General features: G+C 39.2%; 3 protein-coding genes across 8 annotated transcripts in view; 1 reads left to right on the forward strand and 2 right to left on the reverse strand.

Moving 5' to 3' along the window:
- The window catches only part of bcat2 (branched chain amino-acid transaminase 2, mitochondrial), a 242,702-nt gene that overhangs the window by 33,715 nt on the left and 185,544 nt on the right, over positions 1–23,443 (forward strand). The window lies entirely within an intron of this gene.
- rundc1 (RUN domain containing 1) lies at positions 353–8,621 on the reverse strand. The gene is made up of 5 exons (XM_023293249.3): positions 8,108–8,621; positions 5,666–5,824; positions 3,607–3,805; positions 3,403–3,498; positions 353–2,655 (listed from the first exon to the last, which is right to left on the reverse strand). The coding sequence occupies exons 1-5, from the start codon at positions 8,498–8,500 to the stop codon at positions 1,793–1,795; spliced, it is 1,710 nt and encodes a 569-aa protein (XP_023149017.2). The 5' UTR covers positions 8,501–8,621; the 3' UTR covers positions 353–1,792.
- On the reverse strand, positions 9,492–23,382 carry grna (granulin a). Of its 6 annotated transcripts, none has more exons than XM_055004918.1 (15): positions 23,079–23,381; positions 22,240–22,380; positions 20,717–20,854; positions 20,490–20,618; positions 20,044–20,125; positions 19,845–19,951; positions 19,502–19,655; positions 19,242–19,385; positions 16,284–16,381; positions 15,957–16,193; positions 15,629–15,865; positions 13,722–14,033; positions 11,800–12,036; positions 10,718–10,972; positions 9,492–10,309 (listed from the first exon to the last, which is right to left on the reverse strand). In XM_055004918.1, exons 2-15 carry the CDS (start codon positions 22,378–22,380, stop codon positions 10,166–10,168), a joined length of 2,415 nt encoding a protein of 804 aa, XP_054860893.1. In that variant the 5' UTR covers positions 23,079–23,381; the 3' UTR covers positions 9,492–10,165. The 6 variants fall into 6 exon arrangements, with proteins under 6 accessions (XP_054860893.1, XP_054860894.1, XP_023149019.2 ...); XM_055004919.1 differs by having other exon boundaries at positions 19,242–19,387; positions 19,510–19,655; positions 23,079–23,380; XM_023293251.3 differs by having other exon boundaries at positions 19,254–19,385; positions 23,079–23,379.

The raw sequence follows: 23,443 nt of genomic DNA on the forward strand, positions 1-23,443 counted from the left end.
TGTATATATATATATATGTATATGTATATATGTATATATATATATATATATATATATATATATATATATATATATATATATATATATATATATATATATATATATATATATATATATATGAGTATTTCAAAGGTGTCAGAGAAAGACAATGACGCCATTTGAACTTTTTTGTTAAACAAATTAACAATGAATAGAAGGTCTAATTCAGGATGATCTGTGTCAAATATGTTCCAATAATTTTACAAAAGAGAAGAAAGTACACGATCGTTGTTTGTTTCTCAATCACTGTGACTTCATGAGTCTTTTTCAAACTACGTTCTAAAATAAATAAATAAAGACAGGAGCAGTGAAACGCAGCACAGATTTTCATTTATTACATTTCATTTGTTTACAGCTGCAGATATGCATCAAATATGATAAAAATCTAAACATAAACACAATTCATATCTCCCAAATATATTATATCTGTGATTACAGTGATTAAATAAAAATAACACAAATATCAGAATTTAAATAATCCAGTGTTTCTGTTGTTCCCAGACTGAATTGCTACAGTTACAGTACAGCAGCTACTTTCAGTAGTGTTTGTACATACTTCACTTTTGAGCTATGCTATGCAATAAATAAATAAACGTTGCTTCACATGAATCACAACACAACATGAAACACAACAAAAAATGGGAAAAGACTGCGGAAAATATAGTGTTATGTGGAGACAATTTAGCCCAAACAGAACGCAAATTTGCCTTTACCATAAAATAAGGTGCACTCATGTCACAAAGTGCACTAGTACAGAACCAGGTTTACATCTCAGTAAATACAAACAAAATAAACATCAGACATAAACAAATTTCAGTTTAATAGCATCTACGGTTTATACATTCAGTTATAAGGATATGATGCGTGCAACTCAGCCGTCTCAGGAAGATAAAAAGGAATTCAGCTGAAATAAAACTAAACATCCTACAATCATGTTAACTATGGGACACATTTTTATCAGATCAGATCACTGTCAGTGGGTTTAACTACACCTGGAAGATGAGAGAAGCAGCAGTTCATACAGGGTCAGTTTACACACCTGGAACACCAAAATGGAGTCAAGACAGAAGCCTCATGTGCCACAGGTGGTAGCTGCATATTTGTAGGCGACGTTACACAACACAACTGTACGATACTTTTCTTTTCCAGTTGACCTGAGTGCTGCTGTTTCACTTTACGATCAACAAATTTGCTACACATGATTTACCGGCTGAGTAATTCATTCTGCAACAGAAGCCACTGCACTTTTCACTACGAACAAGCTCCAGCGCAAACTTTCGGTTACTGTTCAGGAGCCACAGTAGAAGTAAAGGTTCTGTTCATTTGTTTTCTTCCTGGATTGTCGCACTGGAAACCACATTACAGTACTGATTACTGTACAGCTTCTTGCCACTACGTTTGCTGCATAGGTCAGGGCACCAGCAGGGGAACGATACTGTAAGATGAACACAGGTCGCACAGGTCAGGAAGGCTTTACTAAAGGTGAGGTAAACTCGATCACCACTCTAAGGCATGTTTACAGTACAAGTAGCGCTGTCTTCCTGATGTTTTGGCATTTTAAACACAGACAGATATGCAGGTGAACACAACATAACCATCCATGCATGTATTGTAGATGTCACATACTTGCACTTCACTTTAAACGGGTGGCTGCTTAAATAACCTTTAAAAGGCTACATATTTGAAGCACACAGTCATGCTTTTGGTCCTGAACGCTTGTGTAGCTGATAAAATACTTCAATTCTGAGATTTCTCAAAAAGCGTCCTTGATGTTCTTGAGCTGTCGAACTGCCAGGTCCACTGGGAGGTTGAATCTGAGGTGGCTGATGCGGCCCAGGATGCGCAGGGCTCCTTCGAAGCCGGTCTGGGCCATGTAGCTCCAGGAATGGTAATGAGGGTGAATCAGGGTGCCAGACTTGCAGAGCAGGTTGAGCCACGACACCAGCCGCTGCTCGTTCAGAGCCATGCACACTAGGGCCTTCAACTCAGTGTCAGGGCCTCGCTTGAAGCGTCCGTGCTCCTTCAGCACGGTGTGAATGGCCCACAGCAGGGACTGCTTCGGGGTGACGGTGACCGGGCCGCCGCCCACCGGCAGGCTGAAGGACTGGGACAGCTGCCGGGCCGGCGACTCCACAAAGGCCTTCCCGTTTTTAGACTGGTAGTACTTTACAAAGAGTTCCCACGGGTGCATGGTCTGAGGGGCCGGTCTGTAAGGCAGGAGGCAGGAGATGGGAGCCAGCACCAGGCTCATGGTCTGTGACGGTGAGAAGAGGCCGTGAGCCAGCAAGTCCTTCAGAGCGATCGCCAGCTCCTTCCTCACGGCTGTCGTCAGCTCGTCTCGGGCTCCCAGCGTGGAGCTGCTGGTGTAACTGACCACATGGTCGATGGAGGGGTGTCTGCACGAGCCCAAAACCCGAACCTTCTCCACGGCCACCTCCAGACGCTGCAGCAGAGGTCCATAGTCCTGCCCGGCCGACTCCTGAGGCCACATGCTCTGGGGGATGTGAGCGGCCCCGCAGCCAAACTGGCTCGCAGCGAAGATCTGCAGCACGGCGAGGGCCCTCTGGATCAGCTGCAGGCCGGTGTCTCGCATCTTCTGGGCCTGCTCTGGGTCCACTGCCAGGAAAGCAGGAGAATAGACTTAAACTTAAAAGCAGGAAACAGGACTTTTCCAAGGCACTTTTTAAGTAGCCAGAATAATCCCATTCAGAGATTGGGTCGGTAATGCCTTGTTCCATTTCAAACCATCAAATTTGTAAAACTACTTCTGCTCAACCATTTCAGATTTGCTTGAAAATATTATAGCATAAAATATAGATATTTAGAAAGATATTTCTGAAATTTTATAGGTCCAAGTATTTCTCATATTAAAAGCTATTCTAAAGGTCTTGTTGAATATCATTGTGACATGCAGCTGCATATGGTTTAGCTTTTTTTTTTTTTTAAAGTTTTTTATTCTTTATTTCATTCATTTGTAAAATAAAAAAAAAATAATGTAAATACAAAGTTCTCCAAACTAGAATGAAAGGAAGCAGAAAGAAGACAAGTCTTATTTGGTTGGGAAAATATCACTAGTTGACCTCTAATATGTGCTCAGAGATGGGACTTTTCATGACAGCTTCATTTTTTTCACATTTGAACCCACCCACAATCACAGACTATTTGATCTACTTCCCTAATATTGCAGATTCTGAATCAATACCATAAGACATGGCAGTGACAATTTCAGGGACATATTTTTAAGAGTATCTGAGATATTGTCGTTCAAACGCAGACTCAAATTTTAATGTGCAAAAACAATTGCTGAAAGTAGACTGATGGACAATTTTAAGTTCCTCAAACGTTTAACATTAAATGACTGACCTTTCTTCTTCACTCCAGGAGCTCTGGTGTTCGTCCCTGCTGCTTGTGGCTGCTGGCTGTTTACACCATCCGACAGTAGAGGGTTCCCCACCTCATCTTTTGGAAGAAAACACAAAGCTATTCATTACATTTTTAAGCTGGCAGACATTGCAATGAAAAATGATTATGAGAACTATTTTAGGGAAATCGTAGAGGCTTGTGTACCCTGGATGAAGTTGATGAACATCTCCAGGTCCCTGATCTGGGTTTTGAGCTGCTCCACCAGCTGCTCTTTGACTCTGGCCGGGTTCACGATCTGAGCGATGGCGGCGTCGACTCTCTGCCTCAGCTCCTCAGGAGACAAGTTCCCAATGTCCTCGTTCAGGTTCACATCCAACTTTTTGATCAACTCATCAATGATGACCTGGAAAACAAAAGTCAGATCGAAGGTTAAACTTCTCGTAGACAATGTAACTGTTTCTCAAAGGTTGAAAATAATTAAAGTGGTGAATTTCATCTTAGACCTGCAGTAACTAATTTGTTTGACCGCTTGAGGGCAGTGGAAACAAGTTGTGACATATCATCACCTTTCAAGTTAAAATGATAAGCTTGTTCACAGTTGCTTATATACACTTTAAACAAAGAGCAACATTGACATTCATTTGGAGTCATGTTTCACCATTTAACATGAAACAGCTGAATGAAGCTAACAGAAATTTCATGTTTCAATCAGTATTTCCACCATTCGTTCTCCTTTTTTCTGCTGTGGTTTAATGGCACCAACTGTTTAGCTCAAATCGCTGAACTTCTTGGCTAACTGCATTTTGATTAGAGCTGTAACAATTAATCAATTAGCGGTCATCTATTCACTTAACCACAACAATCAACTGGTCAATTTGAGAAATCTTTGAAAGGAAAAAAGTCCAAATCCAAGTTCTAATTTCGATGAGCATCTGCATGACACTGTGGGGTCTTTAAGCAGCTCCTTCAGCAGCAGACTGAGACATCCACCCTGCAAGAAGGAACGCTATCACAGGTCCTTCATTCCATCTGCTGTAAGACTTTACAACATCAGCATCAGTGGCTGATGTTAACATAACCTGGACTCATATCATTACCACCCCAAACCATAAAATTTGCACAGACATTCTTGCACTGCACATCTTTGCACTTTTAAACTTTATTTTTATTTTTTCTGTTAAGCCACTTTATCCTCATCTCTCACCCTTGTATATATTGTAAATATTATTACTATTGTTCTATTATTATTTTATTCTTATCACTACGTCTACTGTTACATAAGCTGCTGTAACAATGTAAATTTCCCCTGGAGTGGGGAGAAATAAAGAACTTTATCTTATCTTTATCTTATCTTATCTTGACATAAATTTCATACTTTCAGCTTTAAGCCAAATGAAATAGCGGAGCTCAATAACTTGGAAGAAGCGATTTGGATTTGAAGACAAGAAAGAGGTGCTAATATCACTAATCTAAAACTAATAGTGGCATAAAATTAAATTAATTGTAATCACTTGTATGACAGTTGATCATCAACTAAAGTTTCATGATAGTTTTTCATTTGATGGGTTGATTACCGAAAAAATATTGATTGCACTTGCTTTAATGTGGAAAACCACCTGAAACAGCTACAGTGACTATTTGTTGCACTGAAATACTGCTACTGTAAGAATTGTAGCCATGCATCCTTTTCGAATAATATGTCCAGTTCGTCCTTGATCAAAATGGAATCTATTACACACACTGATTCAACATGTTGTGAAACACAGTTAAAAAACTGTAAGCCTCCTCAAAAATCAGTAGCAACATGAGCTAGTTAACCTTGACTTCCCTGATTATAACCTTCAGTTATGCAAACAAGGAAGTGCCACTGGGTGCTGGGAAGAATAAATAAAAAGCAGCACTAATATAGACACATATTTACTTTTACAGCTTTGGGTTCACAAGCTTCTTATTAGAGAAGTGTGACAAAACTTCCTAAACAAAAACAGTAATAACAGAAAACAATCACCTATATAGTAATATACTATCTACTAAAGCCTGAAGCATTTTGCAAAGAGATGTTTGACTGTTACAACGGGTAAACATTACATCGTGTGTTTAACATAAACAGATCACTGGTGACACTTGAGGTGTGACAAAAACTGCTTGTAAAGAACATAAAAACATGATCACCTAAGGTGGATCAGAAAACCTGTGGCTTACACTGATACTATGCATTAATATGTGAGAGGATTTTAATATCATTGTGTTTCTACAGTCCCACCTTCTGTCTCTCCATGACGACAGACTGCGGCAGCGAGTCGTAGCTGCCCTCCTGATAGGCGAAGCGCTCAAGATCATCCAGCTGTGTCTTCAGCTGGAAAATGAGATCCTTTTGTTTCTCCCTCTGAGCCTCCAGACGCTCCCTCTTCTCCCTCTCAGTCTGATGGGAGAAACACACACAACGGTGTTAATTTCTACAGACAAGGAGTAACAACACAAGAGCCTGACCTGTGTAGGAGTTTTGCAACCATCAATATCAATATTTTAAAAGGCAAATATACTGCTTATTGCAGTTAAGATATATTAAAGTCAGTTGAACACACACTGAGAGCCGGGTTGGGATTTCTGCAGGTCTGAGCAGCGGGTTATCATGTAAAACAAACAGACTCTCAGAGACACCATCATACTCACCAGGTCCTCCTGCGTGTAAAGCATGTGACAAAGGAGAAAGAAAGAACCTTTAGATAGAATAAATGATGAGCACTGATGTCATATTGTATACAGCTAATGAGGCCAAAGACAAAATGCAAAAAGAGGCAGGGAGTAAACAGCAGCAGGTTGTTCCAACATCACTGTGTACTCCAAAGCCTTCATTAAACAGACAGTAATCTGCTGCAGGCGTTTTCATTGAGCCTGTGCGAATGAGAGTCACACACTTGTGACAGAAAGAAACATTTTCCAGCAGAGATAAGAGATCTGTAGGAACAAAGCACAGGTGGGCGCAGCAGCCCGCTGTGACGCAATATGCACACAATCAGGTTTAATCAGGGAGCTCACAGCTGCTCATTCATTTCTGTTAAAGTAAGAAGGTTTAACAGCACACAGACTCAACGCATGTGTCTGTGCAGTTATATCTGAGAGTCGAGTGTCCAAGAGTGGATTTGTGTGGTTATGAGAGTTAATTATCTCTACTGGGGATCATCAAATGAATGCTGACAAGGGCTGAAACTAACCAGTTTCTTCCTTTTGATTAATCGGACAATTATTTTCTTAATTTATCAACTATTACTGGGACTGGATAATAATTACTTTTAATGCAACAGCATTATTTTCTCATATTTTATGATTTAAACTTTTAATAAAAGCAATATGTAATTCATCAGAGTGTTCAAACCCTCAATGTTTTTTTAATACTACATTATATCACTTTTTAAAATATGAAGTCACTTTATCTGCAAGTTCCTTGTCTGAAACCTAAAAGTAAGCAGTTAACTGTCAGAGTAGATAAATAAAAGTAGTAAATGCTCTTGATAAAGAGGTTGGAAGTAGATAATGATTATTAATATGCACATGTAGGTGTGTGTTATGTTGTTGCCTCAAGAATAACTTAAAAAAACATTTAATCCATCATTGTCTGTGTATTCTCATTTTTCCCAGCTCTAATATTGACATCAGAGGTAAAAGAAGTACTCAGGTCTTCAGGAAAAGTACCAATACAACAGTTTAGAAATACTGCTACAAGTAAGAGTTATGCTTTCAAATGTAAACTTAGAATTAACATCAAAATGCTTTAAGCAACAAAATTAAAAACTCTGGCATACTTCTGAATAATGTATACTATTAGTGTTAGGTTCCTTGGTGTGTGTTTGTGTGTAGCTAAAGTAGAGATTAGATTACAAAATATTAATGCATTAATGTGTTCAGAATTTTATTGTCTGAGCTGGTAAAGGTGATTGAGCTCCTCTATATTTGCAGGGAAGCTGGTGAATTTCCCCTTGAGGATCAATAGTTTTGTCTTTATCTGTGCTATTACATCATAATTTATTTCTTAAAAGTAAAAAGCGTAATATTTATATTTGCAATGCAGTGTAGTATTAATATAAAGTAGTAGAAAATGGAATCCTCAAATAAAGTATTATAACTTAAAATTATACTACTTCAGTAAATGGATTCAGTTGTTTTCCACTACTGGCTGATACTCTCCAACATGTTCCAAATGGGTCTAAACACTACAATCTACAAACTACAACGTCTTAAATCCATGCCAATAAAAAGTAAAATAAACTTCAACAAAACAAACCACCAGATAACAATTAAAAGATAACTTGCTCAAATTGAATCTGAGGAATTCTTGGATTTGTTGGGTTTTCATGTATATTTCTACTCAGGTTGTATCTTTTTGTAGGGTTTTAATCCTTCATATTTAAAAAACTGATAATTTCACATCATACATAACACTGTGGGCTCTTAGTCTCAGTGTTTAGGCTTCGAAGGTTCACATTCTTGTTTTTCTGCTGGAGAGCTGTTTGGCTTAAAGGTTATTGCTTTAAATGTGACAACACTGACAGCTGATTTGACTAGCATTTGCAATAGTAAGGACCATTACAATACTTCAGTCTACATCAGTAATATTTCAAACACATGCTTCTGACACCTGTCATGTTTTCTGGACATGGACGCCCAGATGTGGTTGTAATTTGGGGTCTAAATGACAGAATCTCACCGAGTTCTCCAGCTGCTTGGCGTCCTGAGCTCTGCAGCCCACCACATGCGGGCAGCCCCTGAAGGCGAACTCCTCCAGCTCGGCCAGCATCCTCTCCTTCTCCTCGCTCTGGGCGTGGACAATCTGCTTCAATCGGAACTGAACCTGTGCGAAGTGTGAGGTGAGGGCGAGCAGAGAGGAGTTCAACAAGTCCTGCTCCTCTTCCAGCTTCCTCATCCGAGCGGTCATTTCCTCCTCGGAGGCCGAAGACGAGGCTCTTTGCCTCGGCTTGCCACCGCTCCCACTCCCGCTCTCATCCTCCGGGCTGGCCACAGCGCCCACCGGTGCCCACCGCTCCCCTGCTCCGGCCAACACAGCCTCGCTGTCGGACGCTGACAGCTCCTCTGTGGACATTTCGGACGACGGAGTTTGCTCCGGCTGCTTGTTAACCGTTTATTCTGATTTATTCTCGGTTGTTGCGCAGATAAACAAACACGATCACCGCTGGAGGAGCAGGTGCGCCGCCATCTTGGGAAGGATGATTCATACGTCAATACGTCAGCACGTAATTACGTTTGTCCCCAAAATAAAAGCTTCAATTAAAGGAGCTGGAAGTGTTGGAGGATTTATTCATAATTTTAATTTCGGCAACAGGAGCAACCAGTGTTTAAAACTATTTCTATATGGGCAGAAAAATATGGCACAAGAAATTAATTACATATTTGAACTGATTAATCTGATTGACTCAGTTGTTTAAATTCCCATTGTTTAATTTTGATAAATACTGAATTGCTTAAACCGAATAACTGTGTGGAAAGAAGTACTCACACAGTCCATTTGTATGGATCAGTATTTTGTGATGCATACAGCTTTATAACGTCATGACTAATGCAATTTCTTATCTGTCCCAGTGCTGTTGGGAATTTGTCCCGATGGACAAGTCTTGGATGCTGTTTTATATTTTATATTAAATTAAAAGGTAATTTTTTTGTCCCAAATTTATGCTTATATTTTAAGATATGTAATTGAAAGTTTCCACTTTCACCTCTACAAGATTTTTTACTGCTCACACATCAACACACACAATAAACTTAGGTCACTATAAAAAGTCTGACATCAAAATAAATAAATTAAAATATCTGTGATTGTTATTATAAGCCCCTCTTTATGCAATGGGTGTTTTCTTTACACCTCTCTGAAGATGGTTTTATTTCACTTATAATTTGATGTGACAAAGGAGTCAACACATTTTTATAAATATAAAAGAATGAAGAAATACATTTTAAAATACATTACGGACAAGCACCTATAAAGATATCAGAGTTCTAAATTAGTTGGTATTAAATGACGGCTGTTCCTTCTGACAGAAATGTTGCTATTAAACTACAATGAACGATGTGACAAGTTTTATTGTTGTCATTTGTTTATTGGTTTTATGGAAAATGTAGAGATCTCTCTGACTTCTGCAGAGGTGAAGCTGCACCAAGCATGATTTTTTATTCTTTGTGTCCCATTTCCTTAAATTAATACACATTATTACAAAATGCAAAAAATCCCACAATTCCAGGAAGATGATAAATGAGTAATTATCCATTAGAGTATGTCACCAAAGGAGTTGGTTTCATGAATGTAACAGTTTAAAAACAGACTCAACTGTTCATTCAACATGCCATATTAAAAACAATAAAACAATGTATATCAAATTTAGCCCCAAACTGATTATAAATAAGTGCACTTTTCAAAACAAGGCAGCGGCAGAACAGGAAGTGACAGTGAATAAAATCATTTTCCCTGTGGAGTGTCTCAGTTGTGTTCTCTGCAGTTGGAGTAGAGTTTCAAGTAACAAACTGTTTGCGCTTGAAATAACAAGAACCTGTGCAGTTTTTAAACCCACATTTAGAAATTTGCCACTCCAAGACCACAGAACATTTCCTTTTCAGTTTCATAGTGTCTCCGTCAACATTTACCATTTAGCTACACACAGACAGAAGCATTTAAAAATCACCCTTTAAATCCCTTTATGTTTTCTTCCATTAGTGAGCTGCAGGCAGAAACAAATGACAGTGCAGGGGGATGTTTTCACAGCAATAGCGCTCTCTTCTTGTTGGCGAGGGACACGTGCCAGTTGGACCAGCGGAGGAGGGGGTCCTGGATGCAGGAGCCTTCCTCGGTGCAGAAGGAGCCAGTGGGACAGCAGTGCCTCATGTCGCTGCAGCAAACCGCCTGCAGGAAGGACACAGTTACTTAAAACTGTCAATCAAACATTATTATTGTATACTTATTATTTATAAAGTTCTTTCTTTCCTAAATTACATAGAAATACAAAATTGATGCTGTGTGTCAGTAGACAGTGGTCACTTGAACAAACCTGAATCTTGAAGTTGTGAATAACTGGTTGATATTTTATTTTTGTGTGTAAGACTGTTGACATCTTATTGAAGGTGTTTGAATGCAAATATTTAGGAAAAATCTGAAAAACATATCGGCTGTACTTTACTTATATGAGGATATTTTACGTTTTTTTCATTAGAAAGCTGTTGCTGCCACTCATTTCATGTTCCTAGCAGTGTAGAGTGTGTGTTTGGTACTGACTCTTGCAGGGGTTATTATTATTATGGCTGTTTGTCATACGTTAGGAGATGGACAGCAGCCCCAGGTGGTGGGGGACATCCTGCAGCAGGTTTGTCCATCTTTGCACCTGGTCTTCTTGTCACATGGGATGTCTCCGTGCGTTAAAGGACTGGGCAGAGGCTGTTCGGGCAGATAAACCGGAGTCAGAGGGACCATCTCCACTTCCAGAGTGATGAGCCTCTGGCAGGAGTTGGAGGCCTCGTTGCAGGTGAAGTCCTGCGGGCAGCAGTGCTTCTTATCTGAGCAGCAAACAGCCTGCAGACACAGCAGGACACCAGTTATTTTACACATTGGTCAGTGTGTTTTAAATCATCACGTTTCAGTGACCACAGAACTGCCAGAAATATTTATGGCATAAAATATGGTTTTGAGAATCTTTTGGGGAATATCAAGTACTTTCTGAGACAAGTGACTGAAAAGTATTTTCTTAGTTATATTTGGAGAACCACTTTAAAACACTTTAATAACTTTCAGTTATGAAAGCTAAACAAAAGTAACTTTTTTCATTTTTTTGAAGTATTTCATATTTAAAAGTATTCTATATGTTTCATTTTGTATTATTGTGACATGCAGGTACACATAGATCCCAAAATATCACTAGTTGACTTCTTCATTATCAATAGTTTTTTTGTTTTTGTGCTAAGAGATGGAACTTTTCATGTTGGCTTCATTTTTTTTTCATATTTCATCTTGCCAGTAATCAGAGGCTATTAGTCCAATATTGCAGATTCTAAATCACTGACATGATGAAAAATAACATTGAAATTTTCTGGCTTTTTTATCTTTAATAGTTGCTGAGACACTGTCGATCAAACTTATTTCAACGTGTGAAAAAACCTGCTGAAAGTTGGTCGACGAGCAATTTTTAAAAGCACTTCTTCTTGAAAAGTACTTGATACATAAATTTAAAAATTTGCAGATACCATTTTAAATATCTTGACTTTATGATTAAAAAAAAGCTTCAAGCAAATCAGAGCAGTCAAGCAGAAGGTTTCTGGCGATGTGAGACGGAGCAACCAATAAGGAAAACCCGATGAAGCTACTGACAGAACAGGTTGATAATCTCTCCACACATCGCTCACATTTTCCAGTGGGCAGCAGCCCCACTCGGCCGTGGCCAGCTTGCAGCAGGTGGTGTGTTCAGGACACTGGCTCCCGCCGTCGCACTGCACAGAGCTGAGATCAGACTGGTCGCTGGTGACGGCTGGAAGCTTGGTGTACCACGGGATCTCCACTTCTCCCTTGACGCACGAGGTCGTTTGTTCCTTGCACTTGTAGTATTGAGGACAGCAGTGGCTCCCATCAGCACAACACACTGCCTGAAGGGAAGTGAGAGGCAGAAGTACAAGTTTCACATCATCCCTCCCGTTTTCTACTTCTCCTTTCATCGCTAGTGAAAAGGCTAAACTTGGAGTCATGAAAGAAGTGCTGACAGATTATTCTACCATTAACAGCGCATTAATTATTCTATAACTACTATAACTTTAGAGTGAACTTTAAATCTTAGGCCAAAAGGAATCACATTCCCTTAAGTAAGTGCAACATGTAAATTAATAGAGATTAAATGAGAATGAAAAATGAAAATGAAACAAATGAAATTAAATGAGAGTAGAGATGCAGAAGAAAGTATATTTTCATTCAAATTAGAGATAAAACTGGTTCCTAATTTGTTCTGGGATGTGAGAAACACATGACCTTCCCCTGTTTGTATCACTGTCCCCTGCTGAACATGTGGGTGGGGACTTTTCCCCACAACTTAACACAGTAATTAGAGATCACTTTAAAAAGCCAGAAATCTCAGCAGGCTGAACAACTAATGACTCATCTCTGCTGTTTAAATGTATATATATGCTTCATCATGTGTTGTCTGCAATCAACCATTTGATTCTTGTTGCACATCTTGTCACCTCTTCCTCTCTGCGAATGCCGAACTTGAGTTTTGTCTGTATTATTTTTTCAGGCATTAAGGCCATCAGGGTGCAGTACTTTCCAATAGTTTAAGATTTACAAACAGAAATCTGTCAAGTTTTGATTTAACAACATTAATATTAACTGTGTTCCATTTAACCATCTGAACCCCAAAATCTGCTGTGGGTTTGTAAAGCATGTTATCGTTTAATCTATCATACAATCTATCTGAGCAAGGAACTGTACAAACAGACAGAACAGATGGATTTTAAACTTTCAGAGGGACAAATGATATGTTTTGTGCTGTTTCATCAGGAATCCAAATGTTAACTTTACAGTAGTGATACATCATCAGAATCACTTCATTTTACATCTCACTTAAAACGTGGCCCAAAATAAATTGTTTAGTCTAACCAGATTCTGTAAAGAAACAAAAATTTCTGTGTTCCTTAGTACAGCCGACACCATTAGTGACTTAGCTGCGACTAAGAGCCATGTAATACAAATTCAGTAAGTTTTCAGCTGAACTGCAGGCTGTGTCTACCCAGAGAGGATGAGGAAAGTATGTAAACAAATTATAAATGTAAGTAGTAGAATATCTGTAGTATGTAGAGGCACCATTTCTTTCCAGCATTGCTAAAAATCTGTGCACACTTGGAAAAAAAAAGCACCTGTTGATTCCAAGTTTTCAAATTTGTGTAAAATAAATCATCAAAGGAATTTGACTTTATTTTTTTCTTTTCATGATTCATGGCATTCTAACTTTGTTACACTGCACAGAGGACATGTTTGAGTTCTTTCTACTTTTAGCCATGGTTGTGTTGTTTTCACAGAGGTGCAGGACTTTATATTGAAGTCAAGAATGACCTCACAGTGAGTAAAAATGTGACAGGAGTTTAAAATATCAATCAGAAACTGCTTGGGGTTCAGAAGGCTAAGCAAAAACTAATTTACAAGCTTTATCTGTGTCACATGTGCAACTGTAAAAAAGTGCCCTGTGATATTTCATAGGCCAAACAATAAACCTCCTCACTGATAAGTTACTGATAGATGAGTCATTGGAGGGTCAGCGTTGTGCTGCAGAAGCAGAACTCACCTGAGGCAGTGGGCAGCAGCCCCACCGCTGAGAGGCAGCCATGAAGCAGCAGGTGGACGACTGAGGGCAGCTGGTTCTAGAGTCGCACTGGATCTTGCCTTCTATTTCTTTATTCTCCTCCTTGGGCTCCTTCTTTTCATCCTCCTGCTCGGTCACCTGGGCTTGGCTCGCTGTAGTTGGTGCTGCAGTGGAAAACGCAGGCATCTTCTGCTTCATGGGAACTGAGCCTGACGGGCCCTGACAGGTGAGGGTGGTTGTATCGCAGGTGGTGCCAGCAGGGCAGCAGTGCTGATGGTCGTCGCAACAAACCGCCTTCGACACGGACAGCAACACTTTCACTCACAAACATTCTTAAGGCACGGCTACATCCATGAAGTCACATGAGAATCAAGCTTTTTCACGGCAGACATTTTCACGTCATAGCAGGAAATGTAGCGGTGTGTTAATGGTGGCTGCATTCCATTTAGTGGAGGCTGTGCTACTTTTCATGCTGGTTTACTGTTGCAGCTCACCTGGACACCAAAGGGTTATTCTGTCTCAAATCACCAGGGAGCTTCTGCTTGAACATCTCTCATTTGGTTGAAACTTTTCTCTTTTTTTTCGATTACAAACTATGGATATTTAAAAAAGCATCTGTGAAATTCTAGCTTGATTTATTGTTTTTTTTTTTTTTTTTATCACATTGAAATTTGAGGCTGTTTGAATGAAATATGCCAGGAACTGTTAAAGACAGAACCCTGACGTTTCATCATCATCATGTCATGGATTCAGAATCTGCAATATTGGACAAGTACATCAAATAGTCTCTAAATACGGTTGAAATCAGATATGGAAGGAAAAGAAATTGAAGCCATCATGGAAACTCCCATCTTTAAGCTCAAATTAACAAAAAATTTGATAATGCAAAAGTCAAATAGTGATATTTTCTGGAATATACGTAGCTGTAGCACAAAAGACAATGAATATTATTTAATATGAAATATTTGATCACTTTCTGAATGAGCAGGTATGACAAGTTGTACCACAAAAACAAAAGCAGAGATAGAGAGTTCTTTCAGAATGGTTCTTCAAATATAACTAAGAAAATAACTGTTTTCAATATGGGCATAAGAAAAAAATCTGAAAGTACTTGATATATTAAGCTAAAATTTAATATCTTAAATAAATAATAATATTTTATGCTAGAAAAGTTTCAGGCAGAGATGGCCAAGTGGAAATTGCTGTAAAAATGTGATGATTTAAGACAGAATAACACTAAAGACAATTGAGCCATCTTTAATATTATCAGTTTTATCTGCACTTCTCTGAAGTTATGAAAAGTCAAAATGTGGGTTCAAGTACAAACAAAACTCTTGCTAACAATAGCAACCTGGAAAAAGCTTAGTAAAAAAGATGCTCTATAGAAAATAAATACAATAAATGGGAATGTTTTGCCATTTTGGGAAATATGATTTGCAAAACTATATGTGCAGATTTTTTTTTTGTTTTTCACAGAATCTGATTAAAGCAAACAGTTTATTTTCTTTTTTTGCATTTTTTTTCAATGAGATGTAGAATATAGTGATTTTGATGAAATATCACAATTTTAAGCTTGGATTTTTAAAGTTTCTTGACTGAACTGCATGTCACAGAAGAAGAGTTTAATGGGAAAGATCAAAATCTGACATTTCTCACAGTTTTTTAGAGTTTCTAGCTCTGTTAAATAGTGTAATTTTGGCAATTCTGTGAAGACAACATGCTTTTCAAATTTTCTGGCAGGTTTTTTGGATAAAATAAGTTCACATTTTGCTGCTCAGAGCATTCAGAACCACTGAAGTATGTCAAGAAAATACTCATTTCTGACAGTTTTTTGTTTAAACATGAGTCATGACATTCAGAAATAAATCATCAGTGTGTGTGATGCTGACCTGAGGCAGAGGACAACAGGCCCATTTTTCTTCTTTAGTTTTACAGCAGGTACTGCCATCAGGACAACTGACGGTGTCGTCACAGGGGACATCCTTCACCTGTACGTCCTGCCGGGGGATTGTGGGTACTTTCTCAGCCCACGGCACGGAGTGGGTGCCATCGTCGCAGATCTGCGCTGCCAGGTTACATTTCTTACCTTTAGGACAACAGTGCACGAAGTCTTCACAGCAAACAGCCTGGGACAGACAGCCAATGTTTATTCATAATACACTGGATTTACCCATTATAAAGGGGAGACTTTTAATGAAAGACAACAGACTGCTTTACCTCTGGCAGAGGGCAACAGGCCCAGCCTCCTTCTTTGGTTTTACAGCAGGTAAAGCCATCAGGACAACTGACGGTGTCATCACAGGGGACATCCTTTACCTGTACGTCCTGCCGGGGGATTGTGGGTACTTTCTCAGCCCACGGCACGGAGCAAGTGTCATCGTCGCAGGTCTGCGCTACCAGGTTACATTTCTTACCTTTTGGACAGCAGTGCACAAAGTCTTCACAGCAAACAGCCTGGGACAGATGGTCAACAGTTATTCACAATACACTGGATTTACACATGCAAAAAGGGGACTTTTAATGAAAGATGGAGCACTGCTTTACCTCTGGCAGAGGACAACAGGCCCAGTCTCCTTCTTTGGTTTTGCAGCAGGTACTGCCATCAGGACAAGCTGCTGTCTGATTGCAGGGGACGTCATTACCTGGACAAAAGCAAATCCACACGTGTTGCTGCACATTTTGAATGACCACAAATTCACCAGGCAGAAAAGAAATAATCTGCCTTATAACCATTTGTATAAAGTCACTGCTTAACTATTAACAGCAACTAAGACTCCATTTCATTAAACTATGCCAGTGAGCTAACATATGTGAGATTTTGATGGGATAACAGTTACAGTTTAATGTTGTATTAAATTAAAGATGCATTTTTGATCACTTTTAGTGCTACAGTACAGAGTAATGTCAATTGCTGGTGTTCATGTTTCAAAAAATGTAGAAACAAATGTAGGGACAATGAAGACCACTTGCAAGAACATAGATGTAAACAGTGCAGGATTTGAGGGCTGAAACTGACACTTATTTCATCCACAATAATGTCACTATTATTTTTCAGAAAAGCAAATGAATAATTTTGTCTGCGAAATAATAGTACATTTAGAAAAATGCTGTCTGTAATGCATAAGAAACCAAGGTGGCATTTTTAGTCCCAGTTGAAAATTGCGACAAAGAAAGAGTCACATTTTAGAGGCCAGACTATGCAAATATTTGATATTTTTTCCTAAAAAAAAGTATTAATTATTTGAAGAGCAAAACAGTTACCAATTCATTTTATGTTCATCTTTTAATCAGTGACTCGATTCATTGTTTCACCGACACAGGTTTTTATTTTAAAAATTTGGGGATTTTAAAATGCACTAAACACATTTATTTGTTCAGGAACTTGCTCCACAACTGTTATGTTTGTTTGTCAACCGGCATGGCCCCTTTCAGAAATGTGCACTGCTATTCTAAATGAAAGAAAGCAAAAGAATTTCCAACAAACCCAAAGTAAAGCTAATGTGAGTCAATTTTCCCAGTGGCTGCTTGTGATATTGCAATGAACAAAAATCATTTTTCACTCAAAGTAAACGTCTCCTTTATAATGTATGTTAAATTGGTGAGATTTTATAACACTGTAAAGTCTATGAGCTGCGGGGGAGCATGCAGGCACTACTGACCATGTGCCGTGGCTGCATAATGTAGACGCAAATGCTCCACAATTTTTGGTGGCTCAAGCTCCCCATGAACAATTTCATTCAAGACAGCGGACGCCGTTTTAGATTTCAGTATCCAGGGTTGTGGAACAATCAGAAAAATCACATCTTGAGTTTTTTCCTACACATTTTGTTCTTGACCGCAATGGAAATGTCATGAGGTCTGGAAAAGATGTGAAGGCAAAATCCTGAGAACACAGGAAAAGACAGTGATGGTGCTAAGAGAAAATGGCCGCTCTTACACAAAGTTAGATAATCAAGCGATGGCATATGTTGCTGACATGGGTCTGTCATGGATGGTGCAAGGAACAGCATTACTTTCTTTTGTTTCTTTTGTAAAGGATGGTCCACTGTATTCTTTGCTAAAGGAGATAAGAAAGAAAGCACCGAACCTTCTTTCCTAAGCATTTTAAGAATTTGACAAGCTCTTATCGTAGCTGCCACTTAAACAACTTCCAGCTCAGTTCACTCAGTTAGGAATCATCCCAAGTCAAGAAGACTATTCACCTGCGACCCAGTTCTACCTAACATATCCAGAGATGAAAGCGGTCAGTTTTGTTGATGTTTCATACTGTATCACCCCTGATGCTCAGACTGCAGCTTGCACTGGGTGTAAAAGTCATGTTGCATAGCTTATGGCATCTGTGTTCACTTATTCACATTGAGCATGCTTCTTGCCAAAGATCTTAAGGGTACACACAATACATTAAAGTGGAAAAAAGGTTCACTTTTGTTTGTTTTTTTTTTTTTTTTTTACAACAAAATCACACAGAGTAGTTTCAGTTTGACATCACATTTTAAATCTGGGCTGACCAGAACTGTAACACTAGAAAACTGATTTTCCGCCACACTGATGCTTTTGAACAACTTCTTTAAACCCGCTACCAGCAGATTACTAACGTGATTTACTGTTCACATGACCATTACAAAGCAGTCATTGGCCATGGAAACCAACAAGGAAGAATTCAGTTGCATATAATTTTAGCCTTGACAGACCTGAACTGCAAGATCAGTTTTTGTCTCGTCATATCAGGAAATTCTGCTATTTATCACCTTAACTGGGCCAGTAAGTCATGCATGCACCGATCTTAACTGGAAGGCAGATATTGTTCATGCTGTTCAATCAAAACTCAACCACCCTCGGTAACCCTCTGAACCCCAAACTGCTTTTGCTTCCTGCACCTCCATGGAAACAGCACAACCATGGTACATTTTTCCAAGTACCCACAGTTGCTACCAACACAGGAAAAATACACTACATATTACAGACACTTAGATTTTTTCACACTTGTCTCCCAGGGCTCCAGACTAACTCGTTCACTGGTAGCACCAGTGTGACCAACTTTCTCATTTGGTCGCACATCCCACCTTATCACAGGCATAACACATCACTTGCTGAACAATTTCTTATCAACAGACACAACGATTTCCCTTTGCAGGCTTCTGTAGCTGCTGCTTGGTGGCTGCAGTGTGCTAAGACAGGTGGGTGACCAAAAATGATTTTGAAAAGAGTTAAACTAGGGCATTGTAATGTCAGATTTGTCCCAGATGAAGCCGAGTGATTTATTGCTACATGCGGTCTTTTCTATGAGTGGACAAAACAGCGCATGTAGGTGAGCGGTGCATTTCACGAAAAGATCGCATTTTTAAGAGTAAACAACACAGAAATATCACAGTCAGAGGGAGCATTTTAAACCATCAGAAATTACTTTGTGATGCCTGAAAACAAATGCATTTAGTCTCAATATGTGCATCGCATGATACATAATGCAATTTTTTTTAGGTGTCGTTATAATGCGCTGCATACTTGTGATCTCACCTGCAGCTGCCTTAGTAACAGATGATGTAGACACTTCCTCTTCAGAAGGAGGAACCGTATTGGCTGTGGTGACTTCAGGGACTTTTTCTGCTCCAACGTCATTGACTGTTCCAGCAGTCACTTGTTCAACCACTGAAATTAAAAACACACATGGATCAGGTCACAGAAACACACTCAGAAACTTGCTTAACAATTAACGAGAACAAGGAAGTGACTCTGGTTTTTTAGTGCAACACAGAAAGCCTGACCTTTCAGGTTCTCCCAGTCTGCTCTCATCCTGGCGGGCAGCTTGGCCCACATCGGCAGCACTTTATTGGTAGATAAGGAATTACATTTGGAGTGTTCGACATCACATGTGGTTCCTTCAGGGCAGCAGTGTATCTTATCACTGCAGCACACAGCCTGTAAAGAGAATAAAGTCACATCCTCACAGGATAAGACACTGCAAACGTCACGATAGCAGGACATCAAGGCAGGCCATGCAAATCCATCATTTGACTTTTTCCTCTTTAATAATCTCACTTATGTTCTGGAGTAACATTTATTGAACTGCTGGTTATGATAAAACAATAAAGATCATCCATTGTGTACCTCTGGCATTGGGCAGCATGCCCATGTGCCTTCTGGAGTTTCACAGCAGGTGGTTTCATCTGGACACTCTGACACTCCGTCCTTGCAAATAACTGTAGTCACAATGTCTGTGGCGAGACAACGGAAACGTTAAAGTTAAAAAATAAATCAGGAATAATGATAACGGAGCTTAATGTTGAAGTAAATGTGAGAGTTGAACCTTTTTTGACGCAGGAGCGGCTGTCAGCGCTGCACTGATGACCCTCAGGACAGCAGTGTTTTCCATCAGAGCAGGAGACACCCTGTGGAAGAGATGCAACAAAAAAATCATTACCATTCATAAATAAACACCAACATGGAGCTCATTCCTAACTGATTTATGTGCTGTAAAACGATTCAGTATGTTGATTTCCAGCAGCAAATTGTCACCTGTTGTTTGAGCACAGACACAACTACACCTTTTATACTGACTGTCCCACAAGAGCAGTAATCACATATATTCTCACAGCTAAATGTATAAAAAGCAATAAAATTTAAGTGAAAATAGAAAGGAACATTAATGGAAAAGGATCTGTGTGCTAAGTAACCCTTTTAGACTCAATATTAGCACCATGAATTAAGAACTTACACGTGAATGAAATTGAAATTAGTTATCTGTTAGATTACCTGAGCTAGTGGGCAGCAGCCAAACCTTGTCAAAGCCTTTAGGCAGGAAAACTCAGCTGGACACTGTGACAGATCGGGACAGATGTTGTCGTCGTCATCCCCCATGTAAGACTTGATCATCCTGAAGGACTGTGGGTGGAGAAGAGGGGAAAGATCACTGCATATAATCTATTTAAATATTTAATCTGTGTTAATAAAAGACAATGCCTGCGGTGTGATATTCTTACTTTGGAGAGCCTGGGTTGATCAGCTGAGGCTCTTTCCACCCAGGGGATGGACACAGTGGCGTTCACACAGCTGGATGTGGCTGTTTCACAGACTGTGTCAGCAGGACAGCAGTGGATGTGATCCTCACAGCACTCAGCCTGTGGAGACAGCAGTAGTAGGAACACTTTGACTACCAAAGTTCAAAATCGACTATCACAGTGTCTAAATGGGGCCAGAGCTTTTATCTGACTTGTAAAGTGATAAAACATCATTGAGAATGAATAGCAAGGCTGTCCTGTTTTACTTAATTCTACAAGGGAATGACTATCTCATATGTACATTTAACTACACTACAGACAAGGACACAATTAATCTACTGAAACTGAAGGATTATGACTTTGCTGGAGTTTAACACTGGGATACGTTAGAATGTAAAAACTAATTGCTGTCCTTTAAAGTTACTTTACAACAAAAAAAATCACTGACTGAAAAAAAAAAACGTTTCTTTCAGCTTTCCATCTACCAGTTATATTTTTGATAATGACAGTTATCAAGAACAAATTAATCCAAAAACTTGGATTAGTTTGCTTACACTTTCATACTTTTCAATGAATTATCAGAGTAAAAGTAAAAGTAATTTGACACACCAAATTGCAAATTGAACAAGGAGGCAGTTACTGCAACTAGGTCTCGAAGGCAGACTAATGCTATTTACCTTTAGTTTCCATCACTGATTTAGTTGTCTGTAGACAGGAAACAGTTAGGGGGCAAAAACTATGTAAATTTGGCTTTAGCAGAGGTTAGCTGTGGCTTAATTAGCTTTAATTGGATTCTGTTTTTCTGCTTTAGATCTATACTGATTGGGTTAGTTTGTAGCAAATATGTTTATTAATTACTTTAAAATGGGTGTAATCAATTATTTCACACCTAAATTCACTTAAAGAAATAAAAAAAAGCAGCTAAACCACAACAAATTGTGATTCCAATCAGAAAGTAGAAATGGCAGTTACTGCTACGCTAAGTTGGACTGATGACCTAGTTAGCAGGACTAGCTTAGTTGTGGTTTTTTTTTTGGTTGGTTGTTTCTTTGGTTTTTTTTGTTTTTTTTGTTGCCATGATAGATTTTTACTTCGCTCATATTTATGTGGAATAATTATAAAGTTCATGACTGAAGTACTTTTCTGCTGAAGGTTCAGGTCTGTTGGCTCTGAGGTCTGACTGGGTCCAGTGGTTTTAACTGGTCCAGTACTACTTTCCTGCTCTTTCTGCATTTCAAGTGCTTCCTTGGGCTCAGGGCAGTTGTGCAAAGTATACAACCACATATACAACCAATTCATGCAGCATACGATTGTTTTTGTAAATTTCTTAATAATTCTGAGACATTTCAGAGTTAAACTAGGATTTATGGTCAATTTCTTGTGCAATGACAATGAAAAGGAAATCATGCATTATCTCAAAAGTAAATCACTGACAGCAAAAGTAGGACAACTTTCATAGGTTGCCAGAAATGAATGCTCAGGGAAAATACTCAGATGCTATGTACCTGATCAAATGGGCAGCAGTCATATCCATTGGCCAGGTGATTGCAGCAGGTTTGACCATCTTCACATCGGCCTCCATCTGGACACTCATCTGCACCAACCAGGGCCAAGAGAGCCCAGGAGATCACAACCCACCTGAACATCTGCAGCAAACACACACACACACACACACACACACACACACACACACACACACACACACACACACACACACACACACACACACACACACACACACACACACACACACACACAAGGAAACTGAAAAAAATGCAGGAGGAATCCCCCTTCTGCAATCAACACTATAGCTTGCAGAAAATCTTGATTTTAAAATAGTGTAATAAGTATGATGAGATATTTCTACCTGGCAGAATTAGTTCTGTTGATCTATGCTGAATTAATCTCACCTATCTGGTCATCTAAAAACTTTTTTTTTTAACTTCCACTGGTACAACTGTAAAGCAAAATTCTAAGACTCAACACTGTTCAGTTAATTTCCTGAAAGTGTACTACTTCCTTTAACGATTTGTTCCTATTTTTCTTCATTGAGCAATAAATCGACAAGTCAAACCAGTTTCCATAAATTAATTTGCTTTCAGTTTGGTTTAACTTGCATTTCAAAAAAAAAAACGCCTTTTGTCTAAAAATCTCAGCTGCTCGGGATAAACGGTTGACGTTTCACTCAACAGAACAGTTTAAACCGCACAAACATTAAACTGATGCAAAGTACAGCTAAAATTAATTGTTTAAATGTCATTGTTAAGGTTCTACAGTTTACTCGCAAGACTTGTTTGCCAAACAACTATTACGTTAGTGTCAGGGAAGATGATGTTGCTCTTACCTTAGTGAAAAGACTGAGGGGCTGTTGTGAGCAGCCAGGTGTTTCACAAGTGTGTTACCGCTAACTAGCACAGTGACTGAGCCGCATTGTGTTGAACACGCCTCCAATATATAGAGTGAAGGGAGAGGAGGCTCCCGGTTTCTCTCGTAGCCTAAAACCGACACTTCTGTTCTCTGAAAACAGAATTTTATTTTATAAAAAACAGAAACAGCTATGGAGAATTTCAGCTATTTTTTTCGATGAAGTTGCTCGTTTCATTCGCAAAAGCAGCAGTTTACTGGCTTACAAACTTGTTTACACGCGGCAGCTGCAGCGCACCGCAGCGTCGCGTCCACCAGGCGGCGCCGCAGCAGCGGCAGAGAGGG

Source organism: Amphiprion ocellaris, chromosome 19, assembly GCF_022539595.1.
Source record: "Amphiprion ocellaris isolate individual 3 ecotype Okinawa chromosome 19, ASM2253959v1, whole genome shotgun sequence".
NCBI classification, from domain to species: Eukaryota; Metazoa; Chordata; class Actinopteri; family Pomacentridae; genus Amphiprion; species Amphiprion ocellaris.